The 21579-nt window shown below is 53.3% G+C and overlaps 3 protein-coding genes across 11 annotated transcripts in view; 1 reads left to right on the top strand and 2 right to left on the bottom strand.

The window, feature by feature from the left end:
• Nucleotides 1-956: 956 nt before the first annotated feature.
• Nucleotides 957-5769, bottom strand: FEN1 (flap structure-specific endonuclease 1). 3 transcript variants are annotated; one of them, XM_084774090.1, is made up of 2 exons: nucleotides 5351-5769; nucleotides 957-2892 (listed from the first exon to the last, which is right to left on the bottom strand). In XM_084774090.1, exon 2 carries the CDS (start codon nucleotides 2868-2870, stop codon nucleotides 1728-1730), a length of 1143 nt encoding a protein of 380 aa, XP_084630216.1. In that variant the 5' UTR covers nucleotides 2871-2892; nucleotides 5351-5769; the 3' UTR covers nucleotides 957-1727. The 3 variants fall into 3 exon arrangements, with proteins under 3 accessions (XP_084630216.1, XP_084630217.1, XP_084630218.1); XM_084774091.1 differs by having other exon boundaries at nucleotides 5340-5636; XM_084774092.1 differs by lacking the exon at nucleotides 5351-5769 and adding an exon at nucleotides 4515-4989.
• Nucleotides 5770-5787: 18 nt separating this feature from the next.
• Nucleotides 5788-9458, top strand: TMEM258 (transmembrane protein 258). Its single transcript, XM_084774093.1, has 4 exons — nucleotides 5788-5909; nucleotides 7990-8099; nucleotides 8749-8885; nucleotides 9355-9458. The coding sequence occupies exons 1-3, from the start codon at nucleotides 5907-5909 to the stop codon at nucleotides 8873-8875; spliced, it is 240 nt and encodes a 79-aa protein (XP_084630219.1). The 5' UTR covers nucleotides 5788-5906; the 3' UTR covers nucleotides 8876-8885; nucleotides 9355-9458.
• A 567-nt stretch (nucleotides 9459-10025) lies between these two features.
• The window catches only part of MYRF (myelin regulatory factor), a 32879-nt gene continuing 21325 nt past the window's right edge, over nucleotides 10026-21579 (bottom strand). For 3 of the 7 annotated variants that reach the window (XM_084774083.1, XM_084774087.1, XM_084774088.1), the window contains 19 exons: nucleotides 21458-21530; nucleotides 21175-21285; nucleotides 20690-20780; nucleotides 20106-20306; nucleotides 19797-19908; nucleotides 19251-19360; nucleotides 18490-18650; nucleotides 18290-18362; nucleotides 17960-18048; nucleotides 17630-17698; nucleotides 17165-17245; nucleotides 16916-17004; nucleotides 16646-16825; nucleotides 16176-16427; nucleotides 14688-14775; nucleotides 14296-14370; nucleotides 13847-13952; nucleotides 12724-12798; nucleotides 10026-12587 (listed from right to left, as the gene is read on the bottom strand). In XM_084774083.1, the coding sequence (XP_084630209.1) occupies nucleotides 12507-12587; nucleotides 12724-12798; nucleotides 13847-13952; nucleotides 14296-14370; nucleotides 14688-14775; nucleotides 16176-16427; nucleotides 16646-16825; nucleotides 16916-17004; nucleotides 17165-17245; nucleotides 17630-17698; nucleotides 17960-18048; nucleotides 18290-18362; nucleotides 18490-18650; nucleotides 19251-19360; nucleotides 19797-19908; nucleotides 20106-20306; nucleotides 20690-20780; nucleotides 21175-21285; nucleotides 21458-21530 (2117 nt within the window). In that variant the 3' untranslated portion in view covers nucleotides 10026-12506. The remainder of the gene's footprint in view (nucleotides 12588-12723; nucleotides 12799-13846; nucleotides 13953-14295; nucleotides 14371-14687; nucleotides 14776-16175; nucleotides 16428-16645; nucleotides 16826-16915; nucleotides 17005-17164; nucleotides 17246-17629; nucleotides 17699-17959; nucleotides 18049-18289; nucleotides 18363-18489; nucleotides 18651-19250; nucleotides 19361-19796; nucleotides 19909-20105; nucleotides 20307-20689; nucleotides 20781-21174; nucleotides 21286-21457; nucleotides 21531-21579) is intronic. The other 4 variants (XM_084774085.1, XM_084774089.1, XM_084774084.1 and 1 more) reach the window with 3 other exon arrangements.

The following is a 21579-nucleotide window of genomic DNA, read 5'->3' as shown; positions in this document are numbered from 1 at the left end:
GATCAGAACTCAAACCGACTAGCTCCCCACTCAGCTTTACCAGTTGTAATGGCTTCTTAGCTGTCAACCTGACATCTGGAATCAACTCCCACTCAAGCAGCTGGGCGAAGGTGTGAGGAGGGGTTTCTTCACCAGTTCCTTTGAGGTGGGAAGACTCACCCTAAATCTGGACCGCACCTTCTAGTGGCAGCCCACGCAAAAGGATGTGGAAGGAAGCTGCTGCTTCTCGCCAGCTCATCCTCACTGTTGCTGAGGCATTCCTTCTCTGGGACACTTCACGCAGACCATCATTAGACGAGCCGAACCAGAGCCTGTACACCACTCTCACATCCTATCCATCCTGTTCCTCTAGAGAGCCCTAATGCACCAGTGCTCTAAAACTATCAAACATTCATCCTGAGAACCTGAAATCCCAATAGAAACAGGGTTTCTTTTATTTATTCATTCATTCATTTATTGGGGTTTTAAGACAGGACTTTTGGCTATCCTGAAACTAGCTCTATAAACCAAGCTGACCTCGTACTCAGCAGAGATCCACCTGCTTCTGCCACCCTTGTGCTGGGTTTAAAAGCATGCGCCACTATCCCCTAGTGGAACAAGGCTTCTGAACAGCAGCTGTTTAACCAAGTGGCAAAACAAACTGCCTGATGTTATGCTATAGTTGATCTAAATTACAAGACTGTTTGAGGGGATTCCTTTACCTCACAGACTGCATGGAACATGTGAATCCGGTCAAGCTATTCAGACTACTGAAGAACAAAAGGCTAATGCCACTTCAGCTGCTATGGCCACATTACATGGGGTATGGTGCCACCTAGTGGTCACTTTTAAATCACTTGCTACCAGGGCAATCCCAGCCTGACTGTCATCTATTTTTAGAGGGAAAAAATATATTTTACAGGAACCTAAAGCACTAAAGGTGTTTTCAAACATCATCAAAGTACACTACATTCTGGTCATTTTTATAGTTTTATTGATTTTTTTTCTTCTTCACATTTTTAAAAATAGAAATAGCACATGAACAAGAGTCCCCTGCACCCCCCCCCAAAAAAAACCTCAATTCAATTGATCGCTACGGAAAGGCCAGAACAATGGCTGCAGGCCAGTTGTACGCCTTTGCCTTGGGTTCAATTCCCAGCACTGGAGACAGTGGAGGAGGAACAAGAACAAACCAAAACTACAAATCAAAACCTAAAACACTGCCATTTCACTCCCCAGAAAAACTACTATAGACTCACCAAACACCAAGTTCAAGTTTCTGCCCACAAAACACAGCCAGTTAGTAATCAAGCCCGTGGTCAGCCAGACTGCGCTCTGCTCTGTCTTCGCAGCTCTCATCAGCTAAGCTGGTCTTTCAGGGCACAGTGAACGCAGAGAGTGCAGTCAGGTTCTACAGCCACTCCTCACCAGCTGGCCAGCCAGGAAACTCTCTCCTTACACTCTCTCCCGGCTTTGTCTGCTTTAGAATGTTGCTGTCAGTTTCACAGAACAATGGACCTACAGAGCCCATCAACCTGAGGAGTGGTTTGCGCCTGAGTTTTCCTGAGCTAGAAAAGAGGAAAAGCCAAACTGTGGCCTTTTTGCCACAGGATCAAATGAGAAAGGGAAAGCGGGCAGCACTGGGAAGTACTGGACTCTCCTCCAGACGGGAACCAGGGAATGTGCTCTAGGTGAGGGTACAAAGCAGATATCCTGGGGTCAAGGGACAGTGGAGGGGGAGGACATGTTTATTTTCCCCTTTTGAACTTCCCCGCTCCCCCAGTCTTTGCTTTCTTCTTAGCAGGCCCCTTGGGTTCTGGCTCCTTGCGCTTAGCTGAGGACAGTGAGCCTGTCACCTTGAAGAAATCATCTAGGCGGCCCTGGGTGCTGCCCTGGCGGCTCTTACTCAGCCGCTTGACCCCACTGCGAATTCGCTCCTCAGAGAACTGCTTTTCACCACACATAAATCTGACCAGCTCCTCTTCATTGGGCTCAGTCCACTTCAGCTCCACAGACTCTGGGTCCAGCACCTCAGGCTCCAGGAAGAGCTGCTGGGCTTCCTTGTGGAGCCAGTTTTCTGGAACAGGGTACTTGTTGGGATCCAGCCGCCGCACAATCTCCTCAATGCTCTTATGCTTCTGGATGAGGTCCACGGCCCGCTTGGGCCCAATGCCACGGATACTCTCACAGTAGTCGCTACCCAACAGGATGCACAGATCCACAAACTGCTCCTGGTTCAGGCCCAGCTCCTGCAGGACCCGGCTCAGGTGGAACTCCTGGATGGGCAGCTTCTTGGCCTCACTGGCAGTCAGGTGTCGCATTAGCACCGGGCTGCCGAAAGTGAGGCAGTCCATGTCCTCGGTGGCTGCGGCATAGACTTTGCCAGCCTTCACCAGGGCAGCGCAGCTAGCCTCCGCCTCACTGGGGGCATCGAGGTATGGGATGCCCATGAGACTCAGCAGGTGTTTGCACTCATCGTTGTGCTGCTTGGTGACCTTCACGAGCCGCTTTGTGAACTTTTCCACCTCCTCCTCTACCCCAGCCTCCTGGGCCTGCTGCAGCTGCTTCTCGGCCTCGGCGCGCCTCTCGCTGCGCTTGGCCAGCTCCCCTGACTTCAGCTGTGGCGGTTTGCCATCAAAGACATACACAGGCTTGATGCCGTTCTCCATCATGCGGATGGTCCGGTAGAACATGCCCATCAGGTGGCTGGTGGTCTCCCCCTCCTCATTCTGCAGCACATCACCACCCTGGCGGACGGCAATCAGGAACTGGTAAATGCTCATGGAGGCGTCAATGGCCACTTTGCGGCCAAAGTAACTCTTGATGTCATTCTCCCGGATGGCACTGGGGGCCACATCAGCAATTAGCTTGGCAAGGCCTTGAATTCCCATGGTAACTACACAGGAGCGATGGCTAAAACAAAAAAGACAAGTAAGAACTTGAAGGATACAAAAGGAACAAAGGTCGTAAGTGGCAGCATTCACCATTTTCACGTTTAATCAAACTTAACATGAAACACAACAAGACTCCAAGTCCTGTTGCAAAGCAGAAGAAGATGCAAAGGTGAACAAGATGCCTCATTCTTAAGACAGCTTCAGCTGGGCGAGGTAGCACACACCTGTACTCCCAGCACTGGGCGGGGGGTGGGGGGGTAGGGGGTGGGGTTGGCGGGCGCAGAGGCAGGATTGCTAGCTGTAAGTTCGAGGACAGCCTAGTCTACAAAGCAAGTCCAGGTTCACTAAAGCTATACAAAGAAACTGTCTTCAAACAAATGAACACAGACATCTACAGTACATCCAACTAACGAGCAAGCAAGATGTTCCTGAGTAACTTAAAGTACATCTGTTGCACAAAGAATGACTTCAACTTTCATCTGTATCAAGGATCATAGAAGACAAGTGTGCTTGGCTCATCTTCAGGGCTCCTGAGGTCATAAAGGCAGAAATGAACCCTCAGGAGCAGGTAAGTACCAGCTATGCAAATGTGGCTGTCTGACTTATTGCTTCTCTACAGATGTCAGCTATTGGGGCAGGCCTGCGGGTACACCTCTGCATGAAGTCCAGGGAGCCATCTCAAACCCCTGCTATTCCTTAGCACCCATGGGTTTCTGCTTTTATCAGGATGATGAGGACATTTTTAAGTCCTACTCTTTGTACTCTCTCCCCACCACCAAGTCTGAAACCCAAACCCATGACTCCTGCTACAGATGTAAATTAAGGGCTGGCATGCTGGAATAATCACACAGGCCATACTGCACTTCTGCGGTTCCAGACTTGCATCAAATTGCTCTTAGGGCAGCGTTTCCAAAACTAGCCTCACAATTTTTGTCCTTTCCAACTGAAACATGAATTTTCCTTCATCTAATATTTTTATTTAAGGGAAGAAAAAAAAAGGGGGGTGAGGAAAAACTAATTACGAGTGGTGGCCCATGCCTTTAATCCCAGCACTTGGAAGGCACAGGCAAGTGGATCTCTGAGTTCAAGGCCAGCCTTCTCTACATATCAAGTCCCAGGCCAGCCAGAGTTACACAGTGAAACCCTGTTGGTGTACCTGGTGACTCAGCTGTCCTGCCTACAGTATCCTGGCAACCTCTGACATCATCACCTGACGACACCAGGTATGAGCCAGATAAAAAGGATCCTGCCAGCCTCCCCTCTCTCCTCTCCCCCCCACCCCCACCGTGTGTCATGGGTGCCCCCCTTTCCCACAAAAAACCTCTTTTACCAGATCTGTTGCATGGCATCTTAATCATTATTACAATACCTGTTTCAAAAATAATCCCAGCACTGGGGAAGCAGAAGCAGGTGGATCTCTGTGAATCTGAGGCCAGCCTGGTCTACAAAGTGAGTGAGTACAGGACAGCCAGGGCATGTTATACGGAGAAAGCCAGTCTCAAAAAAGCAAAACAAAAAACTAAGTTGGGAAAGAGAATCCACCTTTAACAAAAACACCTGCCTTCTAGCATTCATATTTTAATGTGTTAAATGTAGAAAAGGATTTTCTAATATGCCATTTATTAAGGTCATCTTGCTTACCCAATGTTGGTGAATCCACACGGTAAGAAAATCCCGCCAATTCTTCTAATTGTTCCCAGTCTTACTTCACTGCGTCTTTTCTGAAGCCCATGTGACACCGCTATATCGTTTCCCTCCTGAGCCCAAACACTTGAGCATGCCTGGCGCCACAATCTATCTGTACAGTATGGAAGCCTAACGAAAAGGCCCGCCTCTGTCTTCTGATCTGGATAATTGTGGCGCTTCGATGAAAAGAAGCAGCGAAAGCTCGGCCTTTAGGGCTGAGGGCTATAGCTCGCTGCTTCAGATGCTTGCCTAGCATCGATGACGTCCCATGTTGAATTCCCAGCACCAGGAACCACATCGCCAGATGCTGCGCAGATGTTCCCGCAGTCAACTCTCTGGTTCACGCCTCGCTTACTGCTTTGCTAGAATGAATGCGAGATAGTCCCGCCCGCCAAGTCACCCAGACGGGAACCTGCTCGGTCCCGAAACAGTTTCAGTCCCGCCTACATGGGACCTCCCAGATAGCAAAGCTCTAAACGAAATGGCTCGAAGGCAGGATAAAAAACATACTCAGCTCCCCGCGCCACCTCCCCCCCGGCTCGGAGGCAAACTGATCATCCACCGTATTCACTGGGCCCCACTGTTCTGCGGAATCTCCCCAGATTCCCCTGATCCAGAAATGTCCTTGGGACTTTCCCAACACCGGCCTCATCCAGAAATACGAGAAAGTACAGTGTCTCTTGCCGTCAGCAGACCTTGAAGCCATTTCCTTAGAGGTACAAAGCCTCCCCGCTCCATACTCCACACAAGGGACCTCGGATAACACGCTTTAGTCATTACCCTCTTCCTACCGGTGAAGATGGAAGCTCCGAGCAGCGCGCAAGGCCCAAGCCCCGGGCCTCCTGGTGCTGCTCCCGCTGCCCTCAGAGGCGCTTCCGCGAGATCTCACCACGCCTCAACAGCACGAGGCCTCAGCAGCTAGGGGTGGCCTAGCGTCCTCAGCGTTCTCCGGACAGCCCCCGAGCCCGCTCTTCCGAGGTTGTTTGCAGCTTCGCTGCCTTCCAAAGCCCGCGCTCCCGTCACGTGATCCACCCGCCGCGAACAGCCTCCTGGGAAGTGTAGTGCACGCCCCGCCACTTCAGATAGCGGCTTCCATACTGGTCATTCTTTCCAGGAAAAAACGGATTAAAACAGAGGCCTTGCACCACTCTTTCCCACAGTTAGACCACATGCCATTCACACAAGGTCCCCATAGCCCTAGTTTCCTCTACACCCGAAAACATAGGACTACAAGTCCCACAGTGCGGCGCGCAAGGGACCATATCCTTTTCCTGTTGCTCAACGCGCCTGCTCCTGCCGACGTGTTCTTCCGGTGGCGGACCGGTGGTTTATCCAGTGCGGGGCAAAATGGTGAGATGAAGGGAGTTGCAGACAGGGCTGTGGGCCAGGACTCCTGGGTGCTGGGTCCACACCGTGTTCTTCCGCGGAGGCCTCAGCATGCCATGTCCCGAGGGTGGGACTCCACTGGAACCCGTTTGAATTGGTGACGGGGGAAGCAAGCCTCTTTCCGTGGATTCCTCAGGTTGAGGTTTCCATCACAATGGGCTTATGATGTCGTTGGTTATAAGGCTGAAAGGCATGGGGTGCACTTTGCATACCGTCGCGCTTTTATTTCTCTTTCCCGTGATCAGTTATCTCTACCTGGAAGGCTTCCCAGGCTGACATTGTACTCATCCCGCAAGGCCCTTGTATAAATGTCATTTCCTGGTGAAACGCTTGCAACTCTGTTAGGCACTTTTCTTTCTTCTGAGAGCTCTCGCAGTCCGTGCACACCTCTTGCCACGTTTCATGGACTTCTCTTGAATCTGCCACGCCTCCTAGTGACTGCCATCTGACGTGCATCTACTTCTGGCATGATGTCTATTCATCTTTGTATTCCTGTTGCCAAACACTGGGCCTGCATTTGGAGGCTCCATAAATGGCAGCAATTGTCCTTGGCTCTTTTAGTGGGGGAAGGGGGACATAATTGTTTACTGAATTGAATTCCTGTGTCTCTTAGAACAATGGGCTCAGTTTACTTCTCTGGAGTTGTTATGTTCTGGACTTTAGAAGCATTGGCTGGAGAGTGACAATGGAAGTTAACATTTGTACAGAACTTTACGTTTATGGTCCTTTCACAGGCATTATCTCATAGTCTTCTCTGCAGCCTCAGGAAGGAAACAAATACCTATTGAGCAGTTATTCTATGCTGGGCAGTAAACTAGAGCTGTCAACATTCATCATCTCCAATCAGGCATCAGCCCTGTGACACAAATACTGTTATAACTACTTTACTCAGACGCCAATGTGTCAGTAAAGCCAGAATTATCAGCTGTCTTCTGCCAGGAGATCCCAGGGCTCCCTCCTAATGCAGTAGAAAAGAAAACTCCCGAGTAATAACGAGGTCTGTGTACTAGTCTAGGCTCTGACTTCCTGCACAAATTAGTAGCTTATAGAGTCTGGACACAGGACCAAAAGCAATGTAAACTGTGGGCAGGCTTTTTCTTTATGCGTCTCCCACCCCACCCCACCCCTTTCATAGTGATCATTGGCTGGAAACCCCTAAGAGCTATTTGTCTCTGTTCCTGAGCTTCTGGCACTTAGCTGCTTTGCTCATCTCACCAACAGAAAGGCTGCCACCTCCAAGCTTCTTTGTTGTTATTGGTTTTGTTATGTTACGTTTTGTTTTTTCCCAGGTGCTGGGGATCACACCCAAGACTTTATTCATGCTAGTCAAATGCTCTACCACAAAGCCTGCCACGTCCCTACTTTAAGATGTGATTGTAGGGCTGGCGGGGGGGGGGCGTTTGGCTCAGTGGGCAAAGAGTTTGGTGTGCACGCCCGATAGCCTGAGTTGGATCCTAGAGCCTACATTATTTTTTAAAAGCCAGATGTGGTAAGCCCAGAACTCACACAGCAGGATAGAAAATGGAAGCAGGGGAGCCGCCCGGGAGCCTGAGGGCCAGCTAACCTGCAGTGCATGTCACAGTGACCAGAGAACCAAGAGAGACCCTACCTCAAACGTCCTTTAACCTCCACACGGATTTAAAGAGAAAGGGGGTAGGGGAGCTGACCTGCAAAATGGCTCAGCAGGTAAATCCACCTACTTTCAAGCCTAGTAACTTGAGGTCAGTCCTCAGGACCCGCACAGCAGAAGGAGAAAACCAGTTCTTCCAAGTTGTCCTCTGACCTCCCTGTGCACTCAGTGGTACCTGAACTCACACACATACACAGAGTAGATAAAGGTAAGAACATTTTAAAATGTGTGCGTACATATGTGTACACAGGCACACACACACAAATGATTGTAATTTCCTTTCCATAATGAACCAGTCACGTGAAAGGGTTCTGCGTTTTCCAGATGATGTGTGCTTCTAAAAGCCTCAGCAGTGCACAGCTGCTCCACGGTCTTCCCAGACTGAAAGCACGATTGATCTCCTTTCTTCCCTAGGAGCTCGAGGCCATGAGCAGGTACACCAGCCCGGTGAACCCGGCTGTCTTCCCACACCTGACTGTGGTGCTTCTGGCCATCGGCATGTTCTTTACTGCCTGGTTCTTCGTGTATCCTTTTACTGACAGCCAGTGGGGCCAGAGTTAATGACCTGGGAGTGGAGGGAGAAACCACATTGGGTAACTGCACCCCTGCCACTTTTTTCCTTCAAGGTGGGATTGAGACAAGGTGCATATAGGAGGAGGCTGGCACTGCCCAAGGGCGGGCCATGGCCTTGTTTTCCAAGGTAGCTCAGTTTGCTCCTGAGACAGAACTGAAGCTTGAAAGGTGGTTTGTTGCTATATGATGGTTTTGCCTTGAGGCAGGGTCTCACTGTGCAGACGTGGCTGACCTGAAACTCACGGGGGTCCACCTGCCTCTGCAGAGTGCTGGGATCCCAGGCATGTACCACTGTACCCAGCAGAGAGGTGATTTAGGCAGAGGGGTGCTCAAGTGTCAGGAAGTCTGGCGCCTAGTCCTAGCTGTACCGTGACTAGAGGCGCATAACTAGAGGCAGTCGGCCTAACTACCATGGGCGGCTTCTTCTCATGGATGTTAGAGATGTGGAATGGGACATCAGAGCCCATGTCATCTCTTGGGATCCTCTGCCTGGCTGTACCAAGCCAGAAAAAGCCTCTCAGGAAGCCCTTAGCCTGTGTTTCCGCATGTTGAGTAATCCTGCACTGTAGTGCGTCTTTGCTTCTTAACAGTCCTGCCTAGTTACGAGGTCACCTCCACCAAGTACACACGCGACATCTACAAAGAGCTCCTCATCTCCTTGGTGGCCTCACTCTTCATGGGCTTTGGAGTCCTGTTCCTCCTGCTCTGGGTCGGCATCTATGTCTGAGTCCCCAAGGGTAAGAGCTGTGACAAGGTAGTACATGCCTGAAGAAGCTGCCTAGAGCCATATCTGTGGGTCCTCTCCCATGCAAGACTCTGCTTCATGGGGACAGAAGTACTGGGGTGGATCAAGACCCCCTCTCCCGGACCTCATGGGGATTTGAGCCAAGTGTGACCTGATGTGTCAGTTCTTAGCTCTCCACATACTCAAGGGCTCACTCAAGCTTTGGGGTGTACTGGGTAGGGATGTGGGTACAGCTTTACATCTGCATTCTTACAAGTCATACACCGATGACTTGGAAAGGATCTGGGAGGTAAAACAGATAACACCCCAAACAGGTGGCTGAAAGTCAGTTCTGGTGACCCGTCCTCAGTGGCTGTTCCTGTTGGCCCTTTTCCAGCCCGTGCTCAGGGCCATAGGATTACAGGGAGGGGATGTAGATAAAGGTCATTGGTCTCATTCGTAATTGTGCTCTCTTCTTCCAGGTACCCACCAGGAAGCTCACAAAGTCCTTGCTTTTGTAAATTAATTTTTTACCATTGCCACACTTGTCCGCCTGCTGTTTCCAATAAAGGCAGACGTATGACAAGCCTGCCTCCTGTCTGTTCTGAAGTGAGGGGCCCAGGGTCTCCTTGACTGTTGAAGTCCCACCTTTTCTACTTCTTAGCTGCCTTTTGCTAGTAGCTGATGCTAGAAATTTGTGTTCTCTCCATGTGGGCAAGGGCTGGGTAAGTGCCATCTTGTCTTTGGTGTAAAGCTTACCTGTGCATAGGAAAGGTCCAGGCCTACTTCTATGCTGTTTTAGAACAAACTTCTCCAGGGCCCAGCAGCACTCAGTTTTACCCTGGGCCAGTCTTCTCTGAACACAGCCACCCTTTGGGCTGTGGGCCCCTAGACTCAGCTTTTCCCTTAGATGGATTCTTTCTAGGCGGGCAGTGGCAGGTACATGGGGAAGGTTTGTTGGGGGGTGTCAACCTAAACCCCAAGTCCAGGGATGAGGGGCATAAAGATAAGAAGTAGCTTTCTGGCCCTTTTGTGTGGGGGCCAGGAATTGTAGGCCCCTCAGAAACTAAGCTTCTAGAAAGCCTAGTCTGAGATGACCCCTCCCCCCCCCCCACTTCTACCAGAACAATCTCAAGAAGACGCCAGAGGTGAGTTGAGATACAAAGCAGTATTTATACATTTATTTATATATGTATATTTACTTTCAGAAGAAAAGGACAGTTTTGGGGACAGGAAGCAAGTAGGCCCAGTGGCTTCCCTCTGCCTTCCTCAGAGCCAGAGTGAGTACAAGATAAATAGGAGTCAGAGCTCAGGGGAAAATGGGAGGTTAACGGGAAGGGAGATGCTCTATGAACATGCAGGCAGCTAAGGGGAGCAGCATGGGCAGGAATCTGTGCTGGGGGCCCAATGTACAGCTTAAAGCAAGGGAAATTAGCCCAGTGGCCATAGGAATACCAGAAGGGAGAGGAAGGGAGTACCAGCCAGGCTGTGAGCATCAGTCCATGGCCCTTAACACCTTCCCCTAAGCCCATTTATACTTGGGGCTTAAGGCAACTTTGGTCCAAGGTTGACCCCCTCAAGCAGCTTGGAGCCCAAGTTTGGCCCCAACTCACACTGAGGACCATTCCCCAGGCATGCAAACAGACAGTTGCCAACAGGCCTAGGGCTGGCTGTGTCCAGATGGACTCCAGGGGATAGTAGAGGGTCACTTTCCAGTTAAGGACTGAGGGGCCACAGTCCAAGAACACTTGCCCCTCTTGTGAAGGAGCCCCAGCATGCTACTAAAAACAGTGGGGCTGGGCAGTCTTAAGGCACTGCGGAAAGCTGGATGGTGGTGGTGCGCACCTTTAATCCCAGCAGAAACAGCAGATCTCTGTGAGTCGAGGCCAGCCTGGTCTACAGAGTGAGTTCCAGGACAGCCAAGTCTACACAGAGAAACCCTGTCTTGAAAAACCCTTAAAAAAAAAAAAGGCACCGCGGGAAGGACAGAACAAGGTCTTAGGGCAGGCATGGCCTGCTGTGGAGTCATGATTCCTGTGTCAGGATGGAGGAGTGGAGCCAAGGTAGGAGAGCTTGGGGCAAGGTGTTTCTGCTTTTCCCTATCCTGGAGATAAGTGCTTTGAGACTCCTAGCAGGACCCACAGTTCACAGGTTTCTCAAACTCAGCTCCCCTGTAGAAAGGCCTTCCATTTAGAGTTCGGAACAGGAGTCTGGAAAAGGCAAGGCCTGGTTTCCAAAGAGTCAGTACCACAAAGCAAGAGCAGTTCCCTTTCCCACTGCTGAACCCATGGCGTGTGGCTAAATGATTGCCCCACTCCTTCCAGCAGTCTGCATGTGATCAGCATTCTGCTGGTGCTACCACGAAACGCTGAAGTAAAACCCCAAACCCACTGCTCCTCTCCTGGGGGTGGAAGAGTCACAGATGGTACCCTCTGAGCATGGATCCAAGCCCCAAGAGAGGAACTTTGATTTGGGGGCACCAGAGTCTTCCTGTCTACTAGTGTCCCTCTAGGCTGAGGCCCACTCAGCTTTCCAGCTCTGACCTACACCTTGCTGCCCTAGCTTAAGTGCATTTAGTAATGACATCATTAATAAAAGTTATGTGCATCCACCCTCCAGCGGAAACCGGCCTACTGCTTGCAGGGATTCCTGCTCCTCTGCTCAGAGAGAATGATCATGTCACCAACTCCATCGTGAGCTTGGGAAACTCCCAGGAACACAGATCTTGGGAGCTCACAGGGAACCTTCCCTTCCAGGGTACTCCAGGTTCAAGGGTCCAAAGCTGACCTGGTCTGTTGGCCCCACTGGTTGAGGCCTGTGAAGAGCGGCTCTGTCAGGCACTGGTAGGTTAGCTTCTCCAGCCATCCAGGGCTGGCCCCAACTGGCTCAGGAATTCTTAGGGGCTAAGCTCTCCCAGGGAGAACTCTCCTGAACCAGCCACACTTAAAGCTTACAAATCCAGGTCTAGCAGCCGGGTGTGGTGGTGTACGCCTGTAATCCCAGCACTCAGGTGGATCTCTGTGAGTTCAAGACCAGCCTGGTCTACAAAGCAAGTCCAGGACAGCCAGGGCTACACAGAGAAACCCTGTCTTTAAAAAAAAAAAAAAAAAAAAAAGAACCCAGGTCTAGTGTAACAGTCAAACCTCAAAGTTACTACCAAGCTGTCCCTCCTGGGAACAGCATAAAGGGGAAGGGCTATTGGCTCTCCATGGACTCATGGAGTTACAGGGCTGGGTCCAACCCCCATGGGTCTTCTCTCCACCAAAGCTCAGAAGGGAAGGCAGGGAAAGTGGGAGTGGACAAGTCAGGGCCACAGCATCCCCTTGCCTGCAGGGCCCCTGCAGTCAGCCCTCCAGCAACCGTATCTAGACAGCCATGAATTGGTCCCAAGCTGCTCCAAGCAGGTGATCAGGAGGAAGGCCCAGGAGGATGCTCACTGTAGCCCCCTCTGTTGAGCGAGGGTGACCAGCTGGCCCAGCAGCTCCAGTGTGAAGACTTCCAATCTCCCCAGTCAAGGGGAGGCAGTGAAGAGCAGAGAACTGGCCTGCAGCAGGCCCCAGTGTAACACATTTACATCCAGTGTTGAGGGTCCGGGGACCCCAATCCCGGCTGTGGCACTGCCTCAGGAAGCAGCTCAGTCACACAGGCGGTAGAAGTGGAAGTAGTAGTCTGTGGCCGGCTGGATGATGGCCTCGGAGCTGCAGTTGGCCTGACCCTGTGTGGAAGGGAAGCAAGCCTGGGTGAGGTGGTTGCCCCAAGCCCTACCATGCTGTACAAAACCCTTATTCTTCTCCCAAGCCCCGTGTTGCTGCGTAGAAGTGCCCTCAGCCTCCGTAGGCAGGTGTGCTCACCAGCAGTGCCACCCGGAAGTGGTATGTGAATTCACGGAAGGACAGGATGGTTACTGGCCACCGATGAGAGGTGCCCTAGAGAGAAAGAAAGGAGAGAGGTCAGGGCAGCCTCAGCCTAGCCTGCATTCCTCTCACCATGGTCATCGCAGCTGAGGGGTGATCACACCCCACTTTGAGAGCAAGCATAACCACCCTCTGCAGACCTCCTTCCCTAGCCCCCAGCCTCCCTTTGTCTTGTAGCTCTTTGTGCTCCAGGCTGTGCAGATATCTTGTTAACCCTGCCCACAACTGCAGTGCCACACATGCAGTGGTGCTGCTACTGTCTGCAGCTCACAAACAGGAAACTTGAGTCACCTGCCTCCAAGACATATGGCAGACATACGGTCTTTGTGGCTTCCCTTTACAGTATGGCGCAGGATGGGCAGCCACGAACAGCTCACCTGCCTTGCCTGAGGCTTTGACTTAGCCTCTGTTGTGTGGGGTAGGCCATAGCCCCACAGCTAAAAGTGACTCACTGGCTGTCCCTCTATTCTTTAGCGCCCCTCTCTGTAAGGCCATGGATCTCCTCCCTCGGTACCCTCATCTACTTCCTCCTCTGTATGTGCATGGATTTTATGCATGGCTTCTCTCCCTCTCTGGAGAACAGGTTCTTGGAAGCACAGGGAAGGAGACAAGCGAGGTCTCAACAAATATTTGTCAAATAAACACAAGTGAGCAAAAGTCCCCATGAGCTGGGCTGCAACAGAACCTGAGGCAGCCTTCCACCTGTAGCCCAGGGCTGCCTATCAATCAATGCCTGGCCCTGAGTGTGAGGGCTGTGGGCTCCACACTTGCCTTCTAGGGAGTAAGGATGGGAGCTCAGCTCTGCCTGCTGTGGCACTATGCTCATCTCAGATCGGTCCTTATAAACTCTCCTCTGCTGGGCACTGTCACCAGGGATGCAGATGCCCATCAGAGAATGGATGAGTGAAATCTGACAGGGGCCAATTGTATGTGACCCAGTAGACACACTTGCACTCTGCACTCGGTTTCCCTTCATTTGGAGATCACTACTATCCAGAGAAGAGGAAGGTCTGAGACCTAGCGCCGCCCACCCCCGCCTCAGCTTCCCGTCTGCCCCTACCTGTGTCTCCTGATGGGGGTGGAGCCTCTGTAAAAAGCCCCCCTCCTCACAGGGCTCCTCCTTTGATGCCAGGCTGCACAGTACCACGGACACAGGGGTGGAGGAACTAGGGAAGAGGTGGGTGAACAGGGAATGGGGTTCACAGGCAAGTAGCAGGAGCTACCCCCATCCCCATCTCCCATCCAGCCCAGTTCCACCGGAGATGAGCCATATCGTCACACAGCCTGAGAACCACACAGAATAGTCCAAGATGTGCAATGGAGGAAACGTCTCCCACCATCCCATGTGGTCCCAGTGAGGCCCTCGGAAACCCCATGCAGCAGCGTCCCTCTGCAGCCCTTGCCCAGGCAGCTGGGCCCTCCATGTAAGGAATGTAGTAAGGAATCAGATTTTCTGAAGCTCTGGAGGCTTCCCCAAGGGCTCCCTCCCTCCCCCACACCAGCACTCACTTCATCTGCAAGGTCAGGCTGAGGTGCAGTGGGGTGCTGCTGCTGACAGGGATGTGGTAGGTGAAGTTTCCAAGCCTAGAGGGGCAGAGATGGTGCCTGAGCAAAGCCACTTTGCCAGGCTCCCTCTCTCCTCCCCAGCCTCTTGTAATTAAAGCCCTCAGGAACCTGGAAAGAGGCTGCCCAAATTTGTGGGGGAAATTCCTCCCCAAAGGGCCAAGAACTGAGCACCCAAACTTCTTGGAGTGACAAAAGGGAGCTCCACCCCCTGCCCTACCCCCACCTCCATACCTGCAGGCATCGTCAGGCACACAACATTCCCCCTCACCCCACCCCTCCACCACCAAACCCCCACACCTTATACCCCCCCCCCCACCTCCCCACACCCCTGGTACCTGCAGGCATCCTCAGGCACACAATACTGGGAGGTGATAGGCATGGAATTCTCCAGCAGCAAGATGGAGGTCAGGGATGGCGCTGGGTCTGTAAGAAGAGAGGCTGTTGGGCCCATGAGGAAGTGGACAAGGTGGAATGCAAACATCACACTTGGACTTCCACTCACACCTCAGTGGAAGCAAGAATTCTTCTTTCCAGACCCTGACAACAGGATTATACTACACCCTTCCCCCAACTCCCGCAGCAGCCCTAGAACCAGCTAGTTCCCATGAGCCACCGGCAGAGCCTAAGGTCTGCCATGGTAACAGAACCAAGATACCCAGAAGCAGGTGGAGGCCTTTCTCCAGCCAGCAATGTACAGGAACCCTCTCTCAGGCCTCTGTTCTTGACCACGCCCATTTCTTCCCAGGCCCAGGCTCAGCGGTGGTCACCCTGGCAGCCAGAAACCAGCCATGAAAGGGCAGAAGACCAGTATACACAACTGCTGTGACTGTTACTGAGCCAACTCTACTAAAATGTACCAAGCAGCAGGGAAGTGAGGTTGTGTGTCATCTCACTATCTCAGGCTTGCGGCTGCCTAGACCTTCACCCCGGAAGTAAGAGGCTATGGTCACTAACCTCTGCACATTTGCTTGGCCTGGTACATTTTTAGCTCTTTAAGGTACAAACCCGAGGTTTCCAGCAGTACCCAGAAGACCCTGTGAAGCTACCTGTTATAGACAAGATGGCTTTCCCCTTAGGGCAAACCTCCAGATGTCTTTCAAAGATGGCTCAATGTCACCTCCTCCAGGGAAGCCTTCCCTGGTGGCCTCCCTCCTTGGTCCTCGTATACCTGTTCCCTCCTTACTCGTGGGGACCCATCACTCTGAGATGTCATCACCTCTGCACACCCAGAGTGTATCTCTCATATCTTGAGCACCCACAGAGCTGAGGAGAGCTCCCATACCCTGGGGTTGCCCCACCACCTTGAACATCTGTCTCTGCACAAACCACACCTTCTAGGTTTTTTTTTTTTCCTAAGCCACAAAGTCAAAGTGGCTGAGGCTCCCAACTCAGCACAGAGACACTGGTTAAGGCTACAGGGAGGCCAGAGAAGACAACAAGCAGCCTGGAAAAAAAAACAAAACACACTATACAAGTTCTACCTTGGTTGAAACCAAAGAATTGAGGTTGAGGTCCCAGCATATCACCTTCCCTACCCTGGCACCCCCATCTTGCCATCGCTGGGATTGCAGGTGTGTGCCACCACACCTGGTACATTCTGGGCATCAACGTCTGGTCTTCATGTTTTCAAAGCAAGTGCTTTACCTACTGGGTTACCCCACCCCCACCCTGACAATATAAGGAGGACATGACATGATGTACATGGGGTTTGTGGTCTGATTCCTAATGTCTGCTTGAGTGACAATTCTGTGCTCAGACAGCCATGTGACTGGGCTGAAGTGGGCCCTAGCCAGTGGCTATGAAGTGTTGAGAGAGGCAAGTACCTAGCTGGCCCTGGGTCTGAGAGAGTTGAGCAGGGCTTGGGCTGGGTTGCAGGGCTTCTCTGCGAGCACGACTGTGGAGACCAAAGCTGGGACTGTTCTTGGTCTTGCTCTGCCCTCCAGGAAAGGGGACCACAGGACTGGCTAGAGGTTCCAGATTCTTGGGGTGCTTGGAATAGCTGATGCCATTCGCTGAAATGCTCCAGGATTTGGCTCTGATGTTAGTGACTGGCAGTGGGGCCATCTGGCTGAGACCTATGGACAGAAGCAAGGGTAGGCTGAGGAAAATGGAGCCAGCTGCCTCCTGTCCTGGGTTTCTGTGAACCTTCATGTGTTTTCTGGTTCCTTTGGGGGTGTCTCCCCAAACCTCCAAACCAGGAATTCTTCCCACCTTCCCTCTAGGGTCTTTCTCTGGATGCAAATACTACCAAACATCCCTGCCAAGTCTGGTTCTGATCCCAAAACATCCATACCTGAGGGCCTGGAGTTGGGGCTAGGGCTGGGGCTAGGGCTTGGAGCAGGCTTAACAGTGGGGCCAAAGCTAGGATCTGTAACAGGACCAGAGGTGGGAGTAGAGCAGCAGACGACGGGGCAGGGCTGGCTGGAGCACAGGTCCAAGGTACGGAGAGCCGGACCTGAGGCTGAATTGGTGACTGAGGAAGCCAGAAGCTATATGAGCTGGAGGGAGACACTGGAGCCCCACACCCAGCCCCACGCCCCACCTCATCCCTCCAGTCACGCACCCAGCAGCAAAGAGGGCTGTGTGCCGGGCAGTCCAGTGGCCATAGAGGACTGTCGGAGCTGTGTGGTCCCAAAGCTCTGGCTGGACCTGCTAAGGAAGGGTGGGCTGAGCTCAGAGGCACTGGGGAAGCCTGAGGTGGGCCTGAGAGTCTCAGAGAGGCAGGGGTGGGGCAGGAGGTGGTTCAGAGGGGGAACAAAGGCAGGAAGAAGGGTAGTAGGAGCCAGAGAAGGGTGCTTAGTCGGACACATACCATGGGCACATGGCCTCACTCCCCCCAGGGTGCTGGGGCCGGAGCAGGGCCAGGAGACAGGAAGTGGACACGGCAAGAGAGCTAAGAGACAACACAGAGACCAGGAGGGAAACGGCATGGGAGGAGAGAGAAAAAGACATAGTCAGAGGTAACCCCCCAGAGCCAGGGCATGACAGTGACAGACAGAGCCAGAGGTCCTGCTCTGGCTCTCCTTTCCTGTGCCCTCTCTTTCTACAAGTGTCCCCCCCAATGGCCTACTGAAGGAGTACAAGCAGGCCAGAGGGCCTACAGAAAGCACCCACTATCCACGAGACCCATCACCCCCACCCCAACAGGCTCTAGTAGGCTCTAAGCCTAAGGCTGAATCCCATCATATAGAGAGCGCTTCTGTGGCACCTCTGACCCAGGCCACCCCCATTAGTCCCACCTGGCCTGAGGGCAGCAGCCCGATCTCCAGGGACATACCCATCAGCATCCACCAGGTCCTCTTCGGAGCGCAGGCTCAGCACGTATAGTGTGGACATGGACACCACGCTGAGAGACACAGAGAAAGGTCACTGTCCAAATGCAAGCCACCACCCAACACTGTCCCTCTAGGGTAGGCTCTGAGGTCTTCCCAGGTGATGTCTGCAAACAGGCTTTCCCAGACCCTGGAGGAGGAGACAGACTAGGCAGCCCACCTTTCCTGACCTCAACTGCTTAGTTCTCAGTCTGTTTTCCTTTCCAACTCCAGGTCCTGGACCCCAGGACTCTACTCTCCAAGCCTGCCTCCCCAGAACCTAAGAGACAAGTCACCTGAAGGCCATGACCACCACCAGAGCAATGATAGTTCCTTGCAGGAAGCGCTGACTGATGCAGGCCTGGGCTGGGACCACTGGTGATGACTGGGGACCAAGAGGAAAGAACACAGCAGATGGTGCACTTGCGGAGCCTACTTCCTTGCCCAACCCCCGTCACCCCCATCCTTCATGGTCAGAGGAGAGGGAAACAGAAAGGGGCTAGAAGGGCCAGAAGGGAGGGTCAGAGCTGAAGTCTGTGAGGTTGGAATGCTGCAAGCTGGAAAGGGGAGGCCATGAGCGATGAGGAAGCCCCGACCCCAGGAGCCTCCCGACTGCGCAGCCTCACCTTACTGGCTACTTTAGGAGGCCTCTTTTTGTGGGGGACACTGCCTGCCCTGCTGAACTGGCTCCCTGCATGGCTGTAGTAAAAAAAACCAAGGGTCAGGATGCTTTCCCGAAGGAAGTCTCTCCTGCCCCCCAACCAACCGCCACCCCAATCTGTCCGGCCCCCTCATCCCGCCCCCACCCCCACCCCCCACCCCGCACCTGAAGGCGCCGGAGCTGACGGTTGACTTGAGGCTGTCCAGGCGGCGCAGTTTGGCCAGCTTGTGGCTCCAGCGCTCCAGCTCGTCAATGCGCGTCTCCAGGTTGTCTGTCAGTTTGCACAGCTCCTTCACAGCGCCCACATTCTCCATGAAGATTCGCTCCTGCCCCGGGCAACAACAGCCTTGAGGGCACCATAGGCCCAAGAAGCCTAGATAGGGGCAGAAGCAGGACCCCCACTCTCCACAGCCAACGCCCACCTGCCTCTGGGTGGCCTCTGCTCCAGCCAAGCCACTCACTGCTCACACAGCACGTCTGCTGCCCCCTGCCTAGGCTAAATGCCAACCGCCTTGCCTCTCTCAAGTCAGACCTCCAGCCCTTGGACCTACTCCTTCAGGTGGGTAAAAACATGTCATGTGTCTGTCTCTAAGGTTCATATCACTGCGTACGAACATCACCTTCATAATAAACCACATCTTTGAGCCTTGAGGCAAGTAGGTGGCACGTCTTGCTGCCCTCTTTTAACTGATGGGGGTGGAGGCAGTGCAACCTCAGTGAGATTTGTATTGCCCTGTACTAGACAACCTCCAGTGCTTCCCTTGGCCCTCTGTCTGGAACACTGGCTCCCTCCCTGTGTGGTGGGGAGGGACTCCAGTGGGACTAGGAGAAATGCTGCCCCCCTTCCTCCCTCTCCCAGCCAGGGCCCCCAGCTGGCCAGCCCCTGGGCCCCAGAGCCACACCCAGTTCCCTATAACATGACTGACCTTGTTCACGACCAGGAAGTTCTCTATGGTTTTCCCATTGGCAAAGACTACGTCCCCGGTGTCCTTCACAGCCTCGGGCAGGATCTCCTTCACTTCCTGGGCGATGACACCTGGGGAACAACAAGCCCCCGTGTGTGGTTGGGGGGATCCTGCTCATAGCCCTCTGGAGAAGAACCTAAGCATGGAGTTTTGAGGGGCCCTGGAACAAGGGCTCCTTCAGACAATTGTTCACAGACTCAAGATGTGGGATTTGACGTGTGAGTGGGATCCTATGGGCATCTCAGGAGAGGGAGGTGGGGTTCTGAGAGATTGCAGAATCTGGGTGCTGTGTGACAAAGACATCATCCAAGTAACTCTTAGGATGATGAATCCAGGGGCAGGGCCCTGAGGACCTGGGAGGCATATTCCAGTAGTGGATGGCCAGGACCCCTAGGGGTCAATAGTTCAGAGAGTGGAGCTCCAAAGGTCAATGCAGGGGTTTCTGGGAACAGGTTCAAGGAGACAGGACAGACTTGCCGGAGCTTGGGGACATAGGTACAGCACTACCTGTCTCTGGTGCAGTGGCTTCAATGCCCACACTAGCAGCGAACTCGGGCTTGTATCTGTAGTGCACCAGGCGCATGCGAGAGATCCTCTTCAGCTGCTCAGTGGTGTCCACCTACCAGGGGGCAGAGCCAAGACTGAGCCCTCCTCCCCTCCCGCAGCCTTCCAGAGCAGGCCTCAAGTGCAGTTGGCTGGCAGCTGGGGGCTGCAGCATGGAAGGGAGACCCTGGCACAGAGGTACAAAGCCAGCCTCCCCACCCCTACCTTGGCATCCCCCACAGCATTGACCCTCAGCCACAGCCTCATCCCTACCTCCTGCACCTGCTCCTTGGCCCGCAGATCTGAAGGGTGCATGAGAGACCCCATGACCTTAACGTTGCCATGGACAACCAGTGCCTCATCTGGCCGGTCTGTGTTGATGCCCACACGGCCATGGTGGAAGACGGTGTCTGGCAGCTGTGCCCGCTGCCACAGCACATCACTGTCACTCTCAAACTGGCCTGGGTTAGAGGCCTACGGCAAGTTGGGTCTGGATCAGTCTCGGTGGGGGGTGGGGGGAACTTTAAGGGCTCTGAGAAAAGGGGAAACCCCAGGAACTCCTAGGCCAGTCAAATCTCCTTACCCCACCATGCAAGAAACTACCCTGTCCATATGACAACACTGAGTCACTTGTGGGACCCAAGAGGCTACTAGGTGTGATCCACCTTCTTGCTTTACAATGAAGGCGGCCCTCAGGCCTAGACAGGGTGACAAAGCCAAAGGCCACACAGCCAGCGCCCAACAAGAGCTGAACGTCAACCCAACCCCATTCCACAGTATTTTTTTTTCTGATGCTATTTCTTCCATCTTAGGGGTGGACACTGGCCCTGGGGTGGGGGGGAGGGAATGATGCTCACCCGCACAATGATACGCTCTGAGATCTGGGCTGCCAGTGTGTAGTTCTGGCTCTGTGCATGCGCCTGGAGGGCCACCACCAGCATGAAATACCTGGGATACACCGGGGATCCAGTAACACTCAGGGGTGCCCCTAGCTAGCCATCCTCCCTGGGTCAGATGTCTGGGTACATAGCTCTACTGTCAGCATAACCCCAGGAGGTGAAGTTATCACAGTATCCCACAGGGGGAGAAACATGAGCCTCCACTAGGGGGCAGAATTCCTCCCTGGGTCCACCACTAGAAGCCCTAGAACTGTTTGTGAAACTCAAAAGTCCTAATCCCTAAGTCTGCAAATATTTTGAACCTCAGGTTCCTCCTCCGGGAAACAGGCCATCTGTAGAGCCTGGGCCTCTCATGCTCCATGGAGGCTCCTTTTTGACCCTGCTCCTCAGAAGAGCGGTGGGGCAGGGGTCGGGGGCTCCTGCGGCCAGATTGGCCTGCTCACCTCTGGTCAGGGTTGGGCTTGCCCTTCTTGCGCATGTTGTTGGCAGTGGTCTCACTGAAGTGGAGCCGCCCCACGGTCACCTTTGTGACCTGCTCAGGGGGCAGATTCACCCTGTAGAGGATGGACAGAGTGCTCAGGGAGCGGAAAAGGAAGCTGCCAGGAGCCTTGCCGCAGAGCAACTGCAGGCACAGGGCACCGTGGGTGCCTGCCTGCCTCCCTAGCTCCCAAGCCAGGTCTAAGATGGGCCCTCCCAGGCACCACCCCCACAGGGCTGGATACTCACGTGACCGGGTTGAAGGGCCTCTTGCTTCTGTCTGACTGTGACTGCTCAATGTTGATAGACTGGTTCAGGGCCTCTAGCTAGAGAAGAACAGGCCGAGGGCACCTCAGGACAGGGTTCCCCAC

Source organism: Acomys minous (assembly GCF_964271855.1).
Source record: "Acomys minous genome assembly, chromosome: 2".
Lineage (NCBI taxonomy): Eukaryota > Metazoa > Chordata > Mammalia > Rodentia > Muridae > Acomys > Acomys minous.
The sequence above is the reverse complement of the archived record's forward strand: the minus strand, read 5'-3'. Positions and strand labels throughout refer to the sequence as shown.